A 16,864-nucleotide genomic window follows, 5' to 3' on the forward strand; every position below is an offset into this window, starting at 1 on the left:
GTTTTTGTTTTTGCTCCGATCCGATTTTGTCATATGCTTAATACTTGATTGTGTCCAGATGTTTTGTATTAGTTTGTTATCAGTTTCCCATTAATACACTGCTGTGTCTAAAAACCTTGGCTGGGTCTCACTGATGTTATCATATGTTCCTTACTCTTGTTTTCCTGCTTTTCTTAATTCCAATGTTTGGTATTTCTAGTAAGACCTACTGGTTTTGAGCTGTACTTGGTTATGTATTACCCTGGAATTGTTGTCTGCTTGTTCTCTCGTTTATAAACAGCATGTTGATTTCACACACTTGTGTCCTGTAGGTGTTTAATTGTCAGGTTGATGCGTGTCAGTTTTGCCTATGCAACTAAGCTTGGTAACACATATAAGGGTGTCAATTCATCATGTATTAATGTCTGAATTAACGGTTAGTTTATCATGATCTAAAAATGTAATAAATAATTAATTCATAATTTATTAATTATTAACTAGGAATTGATCATGCACAAAGCTTTGACTGCAAAGACAGGAGTCATAATAGTTCCTGTGTAATTTACTACGTTAACACGTTTGTTAGCTAATGGATTAAGAGTATGATTATTATACACTATATTGCCAAAAGTATTGGGTCACCTGACCTTTTCTGCTATATGTGGTTCTTTTCCAAACTGTTACCACAAAGCTGGAGGCACTCAATTGTACAGGACGTCTTTAGATGCGCTGTAATAAAAGTTTGCATTCACTTGAACTTGGAAACCCGAACCTGTTCCAGCATGGCAATGCCCCTGTGCACAAAATGAGCTTCTTTAAGATATAATTTACATTTAGAGAAGAAGATCTTGAGTGGCCTGCTATAGAGCTCTGATCTCATCCCTACTGAACACCTTTCATAGTACTGAAATGCTGACTGCAGCCCAGGCCTCCTCACCTACATCAGTACCTGCGTTTCATAATACCTTTGTGGCTAATAACCACAAATATCCATAAGCACACTACAAAATCTAGTGAAACAGCTTCCCGGAAAGGTGGAGGGAATTATAAGAGCAAATTGGGACTAAATGTGGAATGCAATGCTCAAAAATCACATACCACACTTATGACCAGATGACCCAATACCTGTAGCAATATAGTGTAGATATAAAGCCGTGATATTAAAATGAAAATGATGATTTAGGATCTTTAGGGATCAATGTGGATATATTTCAGGTGTTGGACTGTGTACTAATGAACTGCTTACTTGAATCAGTTGAGTGTGTGTGTGTGTGTGTGTGTGTGTGTGTGTGTGTGTGTGTGTGTGTGTGTGTGTGTGTGTGTGTGTGTGTGTGTGTGTGTGTGTGATTCTTCAATGTAACCAAACATAGTGGCAAATAGTGGTAATATTCAATAACCTTATGATTATAAATGTGTTATAATCACATTGTATGTTTATTAAAATATATTTATGGACTGAAGTATCAGATATTTCATAATCCATTCATAAATATTGTTTAAATAGTTGTAAAAACTTTCCAATAAAATGTAATGTAAAACAGTTTTTTTGCATAAAGAGGAGAAATCCTATATCAATGATTACATATGTTGTGTGGGTGTGGATATTCAAATAAACACCACATCCTAATGTTATGATGGTGGTGATTTCAACATAAGTTGTTTTTGCAGATTAAAAGCAATAAAGGTTTTTATGGCTGAAGAGGAAATTTTGAGTTATAAAAAGTACAATAAGGTATATATCGGGAAAATTCATCACTTCATGGCACCTTTAAAATGGCCTGGCACTCAATTAGTATTTATGTGCTGCAAATTTCATTTATTCAGCATGCACAGGAAAAACACAAAACACATGTTATTAGTTTGTTATACTTATTAGTGTTTTATTTTCCACATAGTACATTTGCATTGACTGGAAAAAGCGATATGTAATTGTAGCACTGTAGCAACCGAATATAAACTGCACCACAGCTGCAGATGTTATGTCAAAATTAAAGAAATTATGCATTTTTTTATTCATATCAGGGTCGTTCAGATCAAATTATGTTTGTGTACTCCTCGTTTAATGTTTGAGTATATTTGTTTAAGTTTATCTATAGGTGCTAATTAATGCATCGATTACCACTGTAGTTAAGGCCCTAAATAACAAATAATCATCATGACTCCAGCTTTACTTGCATTTTGCACATTATTAGTTCCTGATTAGTACTGTACATCTTAGTTTATAATAAACTAGCCATTACCTCAGACATTACTACACGATGAGTCGGGTATCGAACAGTTTGTAAGTAACAAACAACATAGTTTCACAGCTTTAGAGTTGTTAAGTGGGGGATAATGTTTTTAAGATAAAAAATGACAGCAAGGAGTATAAAAGGATGCCAGGATTTTTAGAATGTAAAGGAATGCAATAAAAGTCAGTATTTGTAAGTAAAAGATGTTTGGTTTTCCTTAGCGGACTAGGGATGCAACCTCTTGTTAATTTTTTTAAACATCATAGCCAGAAAAAGCAAACAACTTGAGTGAGAGCAGATATATTTTGAAAGTGTAAGTATTTGCCTTTCTGTATTAACAGCATAGTAGTAGAATTGCAAATCATGCTGTCCGATTACTGAAGGAAAGCGTGAATGTAATAAACGGCAACAAGCTGACAGCTGAACCTCAGTACAATGTACAATTTACGAGGTACTGTCTAGGAGATAAGATCTAATCCAAACTGTAGTGATAAGGGATACGGTGTAAAAAGCAGTCAGGTCCAGCAGGACATGTGTTTTGTGTACCACAATCAACTAACAAAGTAACTGATAATACTAAACAATGAAGTCATGTTTTAAACAGGGGACTAGGCAGAGCATCCAAGCAGCATGTAATAGCTCTGTAATAGCTCTGGCAGAATATTGACAATAAATCAAGGCATAACAGATTGCTGGGATGTTTGTTTGTCTGTTTATATTTTTATAATATTTATTTTTAATCATGGCACACTAATGCAAAAAATCTCCTTCCGGGCTTATTCCCTACAAAACATTGCACATTTGTCAGTTGAATTCCAAGTATGCATATTACATGTTATATTGGCACCATCCATTACAATTCTTTTAAACATGCACCTAAAAAAACATACTGTGACTTTTGAAATGGATACAAAAATAGGAAAACAATAATGAAAAACACAAAGAATGTTTATTTTAAGAAGAAATATTTGAAGTCTATAAAACATATGCAACATAAAGCAATTTTCAATTATGCAAATGCTTCCATTAATACAGTAGCACAATATCACCTTTACAGTTTTCTTTATTTAAGATTCCCTTTGAAGACACCTTTATGGATTCTTTGTGTTAGACTGCTTCACTTCAGCTCTGGATCCATCTTCATTACCTTATGTGCATTAACAACATTTTGAATAGACCAACAAATAGCTCTTTCAACAGTTTTACTGAAACTTGGCTTTAGATGTAGGTTTGAATTTAGTTTGGGGGATTTAGACTTTTGTTCAAAGTACATTGTAGTCATATTTGGTAATTGTTAGTGAAAAGAATATAATAAAACACAGCTATTTCTCTCTAAATGGTTTTAGTCCTAAATGAAAACTTTGGATATTTTTAAAATTCAGTTTTTACAATTTTTTTTAACTCCCTAAACAAAATCACAAATGCAAAAATTGCAGCGCAATCTTAAATACCTGCCGAAATGCACATTGCCATAAGAGACTTATTAATGCCTTTTTCCTTTACCTGTCTAAATAAAAATTCTGAATAACAACAGGACCTTCATTGGTATTTTACTTTTATGTAATGCCTAGTGGATTATCATTGATCAATTGCTAGCTATTGCTAACACAGCTGATGTATTATAATAAATAAAATTATATATGAGCTTTAATGAAACACACCACAGAAAAGGCATGTTTTCACTGCATAATTCATTGTAGCTAATGTAACTTTTATTAAGGATAATTACAGCTACATTATTACCCTTTTTAATTTTATCATATATTTTGAATATTGAATTCGGATTATCATCATTTAGTTTTTGTCAGTGTAACACACGTGTTGCAAGTATTTTTAATCTTCGAATTTGTCAACAAAATGAACAATGATTGAAAGAACATTTATTCTTGTTGACTCCATTGATTTGTGCCAAACAGTTTATTATTCAGCCTGCAAAATCGTGAGTGTTTGTAACAGGTATTTAACCCCTGGGTCGTTGCTTTTCAAGACTCTAATTACATGATGTGCTGGGGCGTGCAGTTCTACTTATCAGTCTACTATGGAGAAATGATCTGTCACAGCGTTTTTTAGTGTGCAAGCCGTACATCTCTAATGAAAACACGGTGTCATCTGTGAGCTGGCCAAAAAGAGTAGACCTCCTAAAGGGTCCGGATTCAGGTAAATAACTTCCTGGAAAACGAAGTAAACAATAGCTTTTAGTTTTGGTCTTTGAAAGCGTTCTCTTTGTTGTTGTCCTACATCACAACAATGCGAAATTTGAATGATGTGGCAATCCATCCTTTGTTTTTGTTTTGATTCAAAAGCTTATTGTGAGCCAAAAGCCCATTGATATTTTTCACTGAAAGCTGAAGTGAAGAGATGAAGACTGTCAAGTGGACCTAAGTAGACTTTTAGGTACATCTGTACCTTTTTCTCAAGCTGTTTTCCAGGATTGGAGGAGGGAATGATCTGACTGTACCTTTGGTTTCATCTTTACTTATTCCAACTTTTTACAAACGCTTTTGTCAAATGTGAAACACTTGTGATATCAATGGAAAGCAAAATGAACATTCAACTCACAAATGCTTTTATAGATTCCTATGCAGTTGACTGGGTTTTTCATGGTTCAGAAAATTTCAAGATGAAAAAAACAGTGTTAATAATAATAATAATTAAAATAAACAGTGAGGATCATTTCAGATTGACTAAAATGTCACTTTGATTTATGGCACATAATTGTCATGTTTTCAGAAGACAATCAAGCAACTCTTCTAAAACATTTTTCATGCAAATTTAAACCAATCCTTATGTAATGCACTTCAAACAGTGTCTTATCAATGTCCTGTGAAGGTTCAAGCATTTATTTTCATCTTTAAAACAGACTTGGGCATGAATAAGCTTAATATCATCATTGAAATAGCTTATTATCAAGGCTATTGATTACCTGTGTAATACGATATTCTCTATTAAATAAATCAGGTCTCAGAAATAACTGAAAATAATTGTGTACATATTATTTCAAAGATTTTTATGAAACCCAGGTTATCAGAGAAAGGCATTTCTTTAAATATTTGAGGCAATAAACTTCTTCTGTAATACCATAGGTTTCATATTTCTACTAAGCTATAAACACTTTCTGTAATCATTTTACTTAATCCTGTTTGTAGTACAGCTGTGGATGAGTGATGGGTCATTATTCATCATCATAATATAATAATCTGCTGTCACCCAGAGGAGGCTGGGATACTCTTTGTGTCTCTATGGTTTATTTTTTTAATGTCATTAGACATGTTTTATCCTGACCACTGTCATCTCTGTTTGCTCATTATAAATCTCAATTCATATCCAGCTTTCTGTAAAGCTGCTTTCTGACAATATTAGTTATTAAAAGTGCTATTATGGTGCAGAGGCATGGTCAAGCACAGTTTTGTGAATGGGTTGCATTCATAGGAATAAGCGTTATTGATGAGTGTGTGCCTGTGGTTCAGCATTTCAGTGAGAGATGGCAAGAAGACAAATGGAGAAAGCCACAAGGAAGTGAGCAGCGAGAGCTGAGCTTTGTGCATATACGTGTGTTTGTGTTTGAGTCTAGAGACTGTAAGTCAAAAAGCATTAAAAAGCACTCACATAGAACAGAAAAGAAAAATAAATAGCCCTTTTAAGTTGTTCCCAAGCCTGCCTTTCATTTCCTCATTGTCTTCTCAACCCATAAGTGTAACATCTATATTAAATAGAAGTGAATTGAACATCAAATTCAACATAATCCATAATGTCCTATTATTTAATACAAGAATCTATTTGATGGCTGAATGGCTAATTTTTATAAAAATGCATCGAATGAGAGGATCATCTGTGAAATTTCTCTGCGTTTATCAGAACTCAATGGTCTGCGCTCTGCTGGAATAATAAACCAAGCAAATCTGTATAACATTAAGATCACAATCATGCACACACAGAAATGAAAATTTATCAAAACCTTTGAAATGTTATGAAATAATCAATTCACCTAAAATGAATGCAAAAGAATTTAGCAAAACATATTCTATTCCAAAAAGAGATTCTCATCTAAATTTGATAAGGATTTCCTCATGCATTCTTATAAAGATCTGATAGCAAGAGAACAATTTCCTTGAAAGCAGAGAATATTTCCTTTCCTTTTCTAATGTGGCAAGCAATCGTCACAACGATGAAATAACTACGGTATGCCGCTGCTTAAATGAACTCAAGCAAATCGTGTGAATCCCAAATTCCATATCGAACTGCTAAGAAATTGGATGTAATGCAAGAAATTCCTAGCTTTGTTTATGTTCAAATATTATCTTATTATTAACAGTGAAATGATCTTGAATTGACTCCAATCACAAATTCATATTTTAATCTAGACTATGGAGTAGCATAATAACAGGGTATTGGAAAAAGCTTTTTTGTAATGTTCAGCAATGCAATTTAAACCATGTAATACCACATGAAGGGTTAAAATGCTGGACATGTGTGTGCTGGCATGTGCTTACACTATGACTTTTTCTTCTATAAACATTTATAGGTTTTTCTGATCATAAAAAAGGTCTAGCATTTAATGTTTGGTACATCCCAAAGGTAAAAGGAGAGAAATCTAATTTAAAAGAAGAAGAAAGAATTATTTTGCAGATTGTGGTGCATAAGCATTAGACAGAGTTTACCAGTCAGGATCTGATTACAGTCTTATGCCCCTTTCAATATGGCATGCAGCTATCCAGCAAATTGTTTTAAGCCTTTCATTAATTGTAAATAAAGCACACATATCAAGGTTTCAGATGTTTTAAGACTGCTTGGTTGTTATTGAGAGTGTTGGAGTTATACTGGCTCCCTACCCAGCAGGACATGTGCAGGAAGAAAGCTTAGGCAAGAATAAAAAGTAAATAAATATATTTCCATGTTGTTCTGGAAATAGCTATATGGCCAAATGTACTGTATATGGCCAAAATGTACTGTATGTGGACACCTTTGTGATTAACTAAATCCTTAAATGTGCCCCAGGCCTCCTCATCCAACAGCAGTACCCAAACTTGCTAATGCTCTTGTTGAATGAACAAATCCACACAGGCGTGGTTTGTGAAATTGAGTGGAAAAGCTTCTCAGAAGGGTGGACGTAGATCAAGAAGCTAATGGGCAACTAAATCAGTAGTGGGATGTTTAAAAATATATATGAATGTGATTTGGTTAGGTGTCACAAACTTTTGGTATTCTAGTGTATTATGACTTTCCATTAAAAGAAAGTAAAAAAGTTTTGCTCACGACATGACTTTTGTCTGTTTGTCAAAAGACGTTTTCCCAGTCCACCATACACACAATAAACAGTATGGTGTTCTACACAGTAGAGTTCTAACTTGATAAGACAAGCACAATGTAAACAGAAGATATTAAATGAAAATCTCAACATACAATGTTAGGAAACAGCTTCATATTTCACTATCACAGTCAAATGTTTTTAAAGGCCAAAGATGCAGGCGATAAACTGCTATTTATGTATTTCTTTTGGCACAGTAAAATATCATGAATGGAGCAGGGATGTGCTGTCAAAGCTACTGAATCATAATGGCTTAGTGTCTCTGATGTCAGCCACTTGGACAAGGTATTTAAAACCACAATGAAAAAATGTTTAGCATTTGCATGTGAAAAAATAATCTGTTTAAAACCCTCCTGCACTGTCTCACACTGACACTGTTTACTCAAATACTGCTTAGAGTATTTATCACTTACCTGGTAGCTTAGTGGTTCACATATTGGGTTTCTGATTGGAAGGTCAAAAGGAACCACTACTTGGCCCTTGAGCAAGGCCCTTAACCCTCAACTGCTCATTGTATAAACAGAATAATTGTAGGAGGTAACCAACTGACTTCCTGTTATTTAGAAATTTTAGCTATTATTTAAGGGTGTGCAACTTCCCCAAGAGTTAGAGGAAATCAAAACATGAAGTAAAACAGAATAATAATAAAAAAAAACATTATAAAAAATAAATAAAATAGGATTAATTTTAACCTGCAAAGTAGAAGAATACGTCAACAGGTTTAACAAATGTTTCACTTTCTGAAGGCTGATGAAAAAAAACCCCAATAAAACAGAAGGTTTGGATATTATTTTGGTATTGAAATGTATTTTGCCTAATAAAGGTGAATTGTACATTTCTTTAAAAAAAGTGACTACAGAACTAAATGCATGTATGCCAATATCACATGTCAATGTCACAGGGTTCATACATGTAAATAAACAGATGGCCGCACATAGTGTTTGCTTTTTGATGAATGGGCAAGTAATGAGGCTGTGCCATGTTGTTGACAGTAATGCATTTCAGGGCATCAAACATAAATAAGGCTGATTATTCAACCCACCAAGATTATTTGCTTTTTGTATGTATATATATATATATATATATATATATATATATATATATATATATATATATATATATATATATATATATATATATATATATGATTAACATTATTAATACAAATGCATGGATCTTGGATGAAAAAAATCTTTCCTCTTCTTCTTCTTTTCTTTTTTAAATCCTCCCTAAAGCTAAAAATATCCTATGGTGAAAATATAAACCAAAACCGCAAACAATTTAAACATTGAAAAGTCACAAAGGGACACAAATAAAAATATATTGAAATTAAAAATATCTACATCCTGTACAAATACTATGGCCCAATAATTTAAGAAAATAGTGTCTCTAAAACGTTCATATTGCTTTGTACCTTTACCACTGCTCTTAAGGAAAAAAGAGCTGTGCTAAAAAGTCTCCAAAACAGCCAGAAGGAGCCCTGTGTGGGCCTCAAGAACAACGTTCTATTGGAGGTCATAGGATTTCCAGCAAAAACCTGCTGGCATGATGGAAGAGATACAGTTTTGTTAATAGCCAGGTTTGTCCTTATTACAGTGTCGTTTTGTTTTCTTTTTGGCAGTACAGAACAAAAACAAGAAATGGTCACTATTCATCATGATCATTGGTTATTTACCATTGTTGTGTTTTACACTATAACTCTCTATGCTATTATTACTATTATCACTGGCATAAACACACAGAGGGCATTGTCCTATTTATGCATGGGCATATATGAATTTGTATGCAACTTTAGTGCATTTTGTGTGTGTACATGTTCAGTGCTCAGAGCTTGTTTTTTCAAAAGAGAAGTTGGGCAGAGTTAATAGCTTGGGGATAGAAACCCCCTCTTGGGACAACCCATCTCCTCCTCCACCCAAATCGAATGAGTCCTTAGATTCACTGGAGGGTGCTCTCCTTCTCAGGCAGGTGTCCCTGCTGGGAAGAGAGGGTGGCACTGTGCCTATCCCAGAGTCCAACGCTAGCTGGAAGTCCCTTGGAAGCACCAGTCCTTCTGGAGGATCCACAGAGATGCAAGGAGGGCTCATCTTCTTCTTCTTGCGGGTCCGGGGCGAGGGCTGTTGTAAACTGTCTGCACGTGATACAAAACCAGAGGACACTGAGCTTCTTTGGGGGCTGCTCTCCCCCGAAGGACACACCTCAATAGAGTGGCGCCGTGGGTCATCAAGCCAGGAAAAGGGCCGGGGCAGTTGTACTGGTGCCCGCCTACTCTGCACGTCCGCACTGTGGTATTTCTTCAACTGCTTAAGAGATGGGCCATGGCCTTCACACAGCCCTCCCCCAATTCCACCTCCTCTAATGCAGTCCTGACCTCTGTGATCTTCAAATCCTGATCGGATTATCTGAGACACCTCCTGATCCACTGAGTCCTCATCAGCAGGTTTATCGTCCGCAGGGGGAGAGCACTGGTGTCTGGAGCAGATGTTGTACTGATCATGGGGGTTGTGCTGCGTGTGCACACTGCCACGCATTGGTTTGGGAGAGGCACCTGGAGTTGCAGGAACGAGGAAGAGTGACGGTTGGGGAAACTGCTGCAGTGCTGGGAATGTAGTGGGAGGAGTGGAGAGATCACCAAACCCCTTGGGGACCTCATTCTCCCCCCCTTTTGTGCACAAGGCCTCCTGAGAGTCAGTGCTCACTGCCACCTGAGGAAAGCAGGGGTTGGAGAGGAGGAAGTGAGAAGGAAGGGAACGTGGGAGAGTGTTTAAGGCATGATAAGATGAGAAAAAAAGATTGTTAAAATGAGACTGGAGCTGGGAAAAATGAGCAGTGGGTTTAGAGTAGAGTTCACCATGTGCAAGTCAAGAATCTATTCTGTGCTCTTGCAAATATAGAAGTAGATAGAAAATATGCAATATTTTGTAGTATTTGAGCATCCTTTCTCTTTTATTGTAGCAATAATGCTTTGAAACTGGTATGTGCACTTTTGACTAGATCAAAATGTTCAGTGCAAGGCAGAGATTGCAACATCAATATCTGCCCTTTTCTCTTATTTCTCCCTTCTCTTTCTCAATTCATTACACATCTGCCGATTTGTGTTTTTTAATTGAAATACATAGGATATAGATGTCATTAAGTGGAACAACTGATGATACAAATAGCACTTCTGAATTAGGGCAGGGGCCCTTAAGCAAATTCTATTTATTCTGTTTGGCAGACTGCACTCTGAGCCACTGGGCTTTACTGTAAGAGACAACAAAACAACCCCATTTCTTCAGAAAGGGCTATGTGCAGAGGTCAAGCTTTGAATCAGTTGGCTATAAGGGTACCTTCTGCTCACAAGCCCAGTAAGAGAAATGTGGTGGTAGTGAATTCCAAAGAAGGGCTAAAGATCAAGCAGATTCAAGCAATAAATGTGTGTGTGTACTACCACCCTAATGTTTCTAAAGCAGTACAGCATAATCTAGACATCACTGCCATCTAGTGTCCACTAGATACTGATATTAATTTTTGTAGGCACTTGCTGGAGCTTAAGTGCAATTGCTTAAATACACTTCCTGAGTGAAATGGCAAGATGTTAAATGGCTCTACAAATTAAATAAGCATTAGAAACTAGGTAACGAGGTAATGATAAAATGTAAACTTGTTAAAGTTCATTCTTTCTTAATTCTAATATTCTGGAGTCTATCCCATGAACACTGGGTATTAAGCAGGAATGTGTCCAGAAAAGGTCGAGTTAATCACAGGGCTTCATGTACATCCACTTTCACACACACATGATTAATTTTTGTGCACTTTAACAAAGCCAAACCATATCCACACCCAATCCACTTGTGTACTGAAAGTGGAAATGTAATGCAGAACCTGAAGGAAACCCATATGAATGCAAGAAGAATATGTGAAACTTCATATAGATCAGTAAACAGAGTTCAGGAATTTAAATGGGAACCCTGGAGTTGAGAAAATGGGACACACTTTTTCTGGTTGGAAATATAAACGCTTTAAATAAAAGTTGATACCTGATCTTAACCCTTCGAATTTTGTCCCTTAGAGTAGCACTGGTCAAATGTAGTGGGGCATGGGGATGATGATAAGACTTTAGGAAGGGAAAAGGGCATTATGGAATCAGTCAGGATACAGGTAGGCAAAAACAAATGTGAAAGATGCTGGAGGCTACCACTCAAGCTCTCTCAGCAGCAAGAGTATCTGTGTCTCAGGAGCAGGCTGGTGTGTTGTGTGTGCTGTACCATGCTGATCTGATCAGGATTAGTCACATTAGTGGATACACAGGGCACAAGAAGAAAAGAAGGGGAGGGAGAAGAGAATTGAGGAAGAAATATGAGTGGCAATAGACTAGACCAGAGGACAGGTCTGTCATGCAGAGGTGTCAGCCTAAATAAAGTCTCCAACTACACTACATAAAACAGACAGAAGATAGAAGACAGAGAATACAAAGACAAGAAACATTTAAGTAGCAGGTGCAGAGAAGGAATTCATAAAAAAACGCTGATGTAGCACAGTCATTGAGTCTTTTAAGAGAAATCTGTAAATTTGTCACGTGAAATGTGTGGATAGAGCTCACCTGTCGGCGCAGGGTGCGGGACAATGGGTGTCCCCGTCGAGGGGGTGGGATTCGGGGAATACACTCTGAGTCAGACAGGCTATGAGGGCTGATAGGCCGAAAGAGGTCTGTAGGTACAGTCAGGTGCTGTGCGGGCTCCTCTGTCTGAGACTGTACAGAGCCTATAGAGCCTGTGAATAGAAATGAACCTGTCATGTTATGTGACAAATATGGAACAAATATCATCGTTATGGCGAAATGAAGACCTGAATTTCTGAAAAAAAAAAAAAATAATAAAAATACATATTCATATTTGAGACGTGTGTTATGAGATTGATTAATTATTTATTCTCACTTGTGTCTTTTGCTAACACATTCGATGAAAATATTTATAATGAACCTAGTCCTATTTACTCAAAATATCAAGAAATAAATTATTTAAATCACAGTGGCTCTGACCAGCATAAAGTAAATGCCTTAGCTGTAACACAGTAAACACAGTAAACATGAAACACGGAGCTGCATGAGCATCACAATGTATCCAATATGCTTTACACCGCAGTCCTGATGCACATCTCTAGACCATGCAGAGTATGGTCATCAGTCAAAATCTTTTTATAGGAAGAAGAAGGTACTTATTGCCATTCAAATGCACATTTTGTATTGTCTTAATTTCTTTAATATGCTACATTTCTGTGATGATTTCTTGGAGGAACAATGTCACAAGTTTTCAGAATGTTTACTGACACACTAGTTTTTTAAAAATGAGATGATTTAAATGCTAGTTGCATGTGTAGTATAAACAACACCAAACTGTCTGAAGTATTCATGTCATATACGTAGCTATAATATATATGTCTGTACAGTGAACACTTCACTTCATTTACAATGAAACGATGTAATTCATCATTAGCAGCCAGCTAGCACTATTTAGCTTTTGATTTAAATGAATGCTATCTTGTGGTAGTGTTCTATGGTAAGTATTGGCTTGGTTAGCTGTGCTTGTGCTGCACCTGACTGAATCTGCTGCGCTGAGGTCATGAGGTTTGTTGAGGATGGGATGGGCTGGTGAGGCAGGAACATGTAGCTGTCATTGGGTAAAGAGTGTGCACGCCCCACTGAAGTCTTCTTCACGCATAGCAGGTGCTCTTCCAGACTTTCATGTTGCTGCCCAGACTTTGTTGAGGGTTTGGGAGGATCTTCATTCTGATGGGCAGAGGAAAGCTTCGTAAACAGAGCTGTACAGCAAGTTCGAGTCAGGGATATGAGAACCGGTGCACCGCCCTTACAAACATATACACAGTACCTACAGGACAGGTTAGCACACTGAAATGAAAAGGTACACTGGCTATAAGGAGGAGCCTGAGCTTTATAACCAGTTGTAATCGATATTAGCTTTATGCTGTTTACTGTTGTCTTCTATGTGGATGGCAATGTGTACATTTGTTTGTTTGTTTTCCCCCAAATTAGAAATGTGTTATTGGGTAATAATTCCTGTCAGGCTCCTCCCTTGAAAAGCCACATCTAGAGCCTTTACTACTGTAGCTAGCAGAATGAGAAGCCAACCCGTATGCTTTTTTAAATAAATTCAGGAACATGGTGTTGTGGAGAAACATGATTACAAAATACAAGTCAAGACAAATACAAAGCTATGATAGAACCATGGAACTTGAACATAATAATACACGTATACTGACACACAAAAATGATAGTGACAGAACCACCCAATGTAAGACAAAGTCGAGATGTCAGGAAAGTAGCAGGGAGCAGAACTACTCTACTGGACTAGACACAGACTGGGCTGGTGGGACATGGCCAGAAGGGGAAAAAAAACGAGCAAGAGCTGAGCGGGTGCTTAGGAATCTCAAGAGCTTCCAGTCAAAATGTAAGTATTTTAAACCAACCACGGCAAGACCAATTGAATATTCTCAAGACCAATCATTTTATAGACTATACCGATAAAAAGTCCACTTCCTGTTTAAAAAAGGTTCTTTTTTGGAAAAGACTACTAATATCCTGATGTGTTACGAAATGTTTCACCCTGAAATATGCTTTGGGTTATAAATATGTTAATGGAGTTATGGAATACCACTCAAGCGTGATATTAAATATCGTTTTGAGCAAATTATTACTTGACAAATTTGATTAAATTATTACTGATTTGTTGATTTGTAATTTGTATAAATGTGACTTAATTATGTAACACAATTTAATTACAGAACCTTACAGTAGCTATGTTTCACAAACCCTTACAATCCCCAAACCCCCCAAAACCACTTTCAGTCTATTATCAGTTATTTAGACTTCTTTGTCAAATTTGCCAATTCATAAAGTGTTTTTTTTTTTAGTTCATTTTGCTTCTATGCTAAATCTAGGCTAAATGTATTGTTAAAAATTGTTCTTTGACATTAATAGACATAGTCTCGACACAACTGAAAAACTCTACACATGCATAATTGAATAACAGAAGTTGAATACAAAGACACCTGGACATAGGATTTCTGAATGATAAAATCTGTCTCTGTCCCGTCTTTTAAAAGTTAATTTCCTGAATCATCTCATACATAGGGAGGGGAGAATTGGTATTTACACAGTATTGTTTTTGTTATTTAATATACTTCCAGTGCATACACTCAATGCCCACTTTAACAGGAATAGCTTTACACCTGCTCATTTATGCAGTTACCTAACCGACCAATCAATCAATCAATCAATCAATCAATCAATCAATCACGTGGCAGCACCTCAATGCATAGAATCATGCAGATGCAAGCCAAGTGATCTGTTAATATTTATCAATACAAATAAAAATAACCTCACATTATAAAATAAAGATGATTTGCCAAGCGGAACTGAATAAATAACTTCATACCATAAATGTTTTGATATAAAGTGATTTTTTTTTTTGCTGCTTTGGAGTTCAAATCCTCTTGGCAAATCATCTTTATTTTATAATGTGAGGTTATTTTTGCTTGTTTTATTTATAACTTCATACCATTGATGTTTTGAATGAAAGTCAGTAGGGGTAGGACAGAGTACATGTGTGTGAATGAGAGGGAGGGCAGTGGAGTGGTGTGGTTGCAGGGAGAAGAGGTGGAGAAGGTGGAGGAGTTCAGGTACCTGGGGTCAACAGTGCAAAGTAATGAAGAGTGTGTTAGAGAAGTGAAGAAAAGAGTGCAGGCATGGTGGAGTGGGTGGAGAAGAGTGACAGGAATGATTTGTGATAGAAGAGGGTCTGAGAGAGTGAAAGGGAAAGTTTATAGGACTGTGGTGAGACCTGCGATGTTGTGGATGACAATGTTTAGAGACAGTGGCATTGAGTAAAAGACAGGAGGTGGAGCTGGAGGTAGCAGAGCTGAAGATGTTGGGGTTTTCGTTGAGAGTGACGAGGGACAGCGCATGTAGGACGTTTTGGAGACAAGGTGAGGGAGGTGAGACTGAGAATGTGCAGAGGAGGGACACAGGGTATATTGGTAGGAGAATGCTGAGGATGGAGCCAACAAGAGAGAGGAAAATAGGAAGACCAAGGAGGAGGTTTATGGATGTGATGAGGGAAGACATGCAGGTGGCTAATTTGAAAGAGGCAGATGTAAAGGACAGAGTAGCATAGAGACTGATGAGCTGCTGTGGAGACCCCTAATGGGGGCATCTGTACTAAGAAGACCATAGATGTTTTGAAACTGTAAATACGAACAGCAGCTTTTAATTTTTCCAATCAGGTAAAATGTTTTAAACATATATTTTTTTTTATAATTGTGAACACAGTAATCTGCCGTTTGGTGATTACGTTCCAAAACCGCCCGCGATAAACGAAAAACCGCTATAAATAGACGGCACCCCAAAAACGCTATTTTATGTATACAACACTGTACTGTATTACTTTATTTTATAATTAATCATTATATTTTTATTATTAAATTCCATTATTTCAACAAAACTCCATAAAAACTATTCCCTATAAGTTTTTTAGTTTATCGTCATATCCGCGAGAGACCGGGAAAATCAGCTAAACAAAATAATTATGCGACAAATGCAATTCCACCATAAAACAGGGGTGCGAGATTCGAACCGTGGTAAAGCTAGGGATTACTGTGTATACTTTTTTGTTCATAAATACAAAGTTACAGGCACTCGAAGTATATTCAACAACTAAAACAATAGCATCAAATACTTTCCCCATCATTATAAAATGCTGCAACAACTTTTATGATGGGGGCAATTCACTGGAAGCTCTACAAGCAAAGACCTAGAACCCGCAAAGATGAATGAACGTTGCTCTACTGTTAAGTACATTGCACTCCAGACTGGTTAGTAAGAGGGGATTAAAATCATCAGGGACAGAGTCATCCGTCAGAGCTAAGGACCAGGATTTCTCCGATGCCAGAGACAGAGCTTCCATCTCAGCTAGGGGGATCTAAAGAGGAAGAGATGAGGCCAGGGTGAGAACAGAGCCCATCTGGCCACATTCAATTAGAGACACATACCGTCACTCTCACACAGGAACGTCTTGTGCCAGAATTAAGAATTCATTTCTAATGATCCATTTTCAGTCGTTTGACGTAGGCTATTTTTTTTGCAGAAGCAGTATGTAGCACAAGTGCAGAAACACTGGCACAGTTCTGACTGCATTTACAGAAACTGAATATTGAATTAAAGTACTGTAATTTAATAGAAAAAAAAATCATTATGAAAAAACCCAATATGTCACATGTCTATTTATGTAAAGCAGGATTTCTGTTATTGGCTTTTTTACCCATCTGAGATTCCCAGAATGCCGAACTGCTGTGT

The 16,864-nt window shown here is 36.7% G+C and overlaps 1 protein-coding gene and 1 long non-coding RNA gene across 20 annotated transcripts in view; both read right to left on the reverse strand.

The window, feature by feature from the left end:
* Positions 1-1,834: 1,834 nt before the first annotated feature.
* LOC310734342 lies at positions 1,835-7,129 on the reverse strand. The gene is made up of 2 exons (XR_014536014.1): positions 4,766-7,129; positions 1,835-4,575 (listed from the first exon to the last, which is right to left on the reverse strand). It is a non-coding gene; the product is annotated as an uncharacterized lncRNA (long non-coding RNA).
* A 1,595-nt stretch (positions 7,130-8,724) lies between these two features.
* The window catches only part of cacna1g (calcium channel, voltage-dependent, T type, alpha 1G subunit), a 179,927-nt gene continuing 171,787 nt past the window's right edge, over positions 8,725-16,864 (reverse strand). For 8 of the 19 annotated variants that reach the window (XM_083556200.1, XM_083556199.1, XM_083556198.1 and 5 more), the window contains 4 exons: positions 16,368-16,490; positions 13,090-13,282; positions 12,098-12,267; positions 8,725-10,220 (listed from right to left, as the gene is read on the reverse strand). In XM_083556200.1, coding sequence (XP_083412326.1) covers positions 9,333-10,220; positions 12,098-12,267; positions 13,090-13,282; positions 16,368-16,490 — 1,374 coding nt within the window. In that variant the 3' untranslated portion in view covers positions 8,725-9,332. Of the gene's footprint in view, positions 10,221-11,556; positions 11,930-12,097; positions 12,268-13,089; positions 13,283-16,367; positions 16,491-16,864 lie in introns of those variants that run through there. The other 11 variants (XM_083556190.1, XM_083556186.1, XM_083556191.1 and 8 more) reach the window with 4 other exon arrangements.

Source organism: Silurus aristotelis (assembly GCF_946808225.1).
Source record: "Silurus aristotelis genome assembly, chromosome: 12".
Taxonomy (NCBI): Eukaryota; Metazoa; Chordata; class Actinopteri; order Siluriformes; family Siluridae; genus Silurus; species Silurus aristotelis.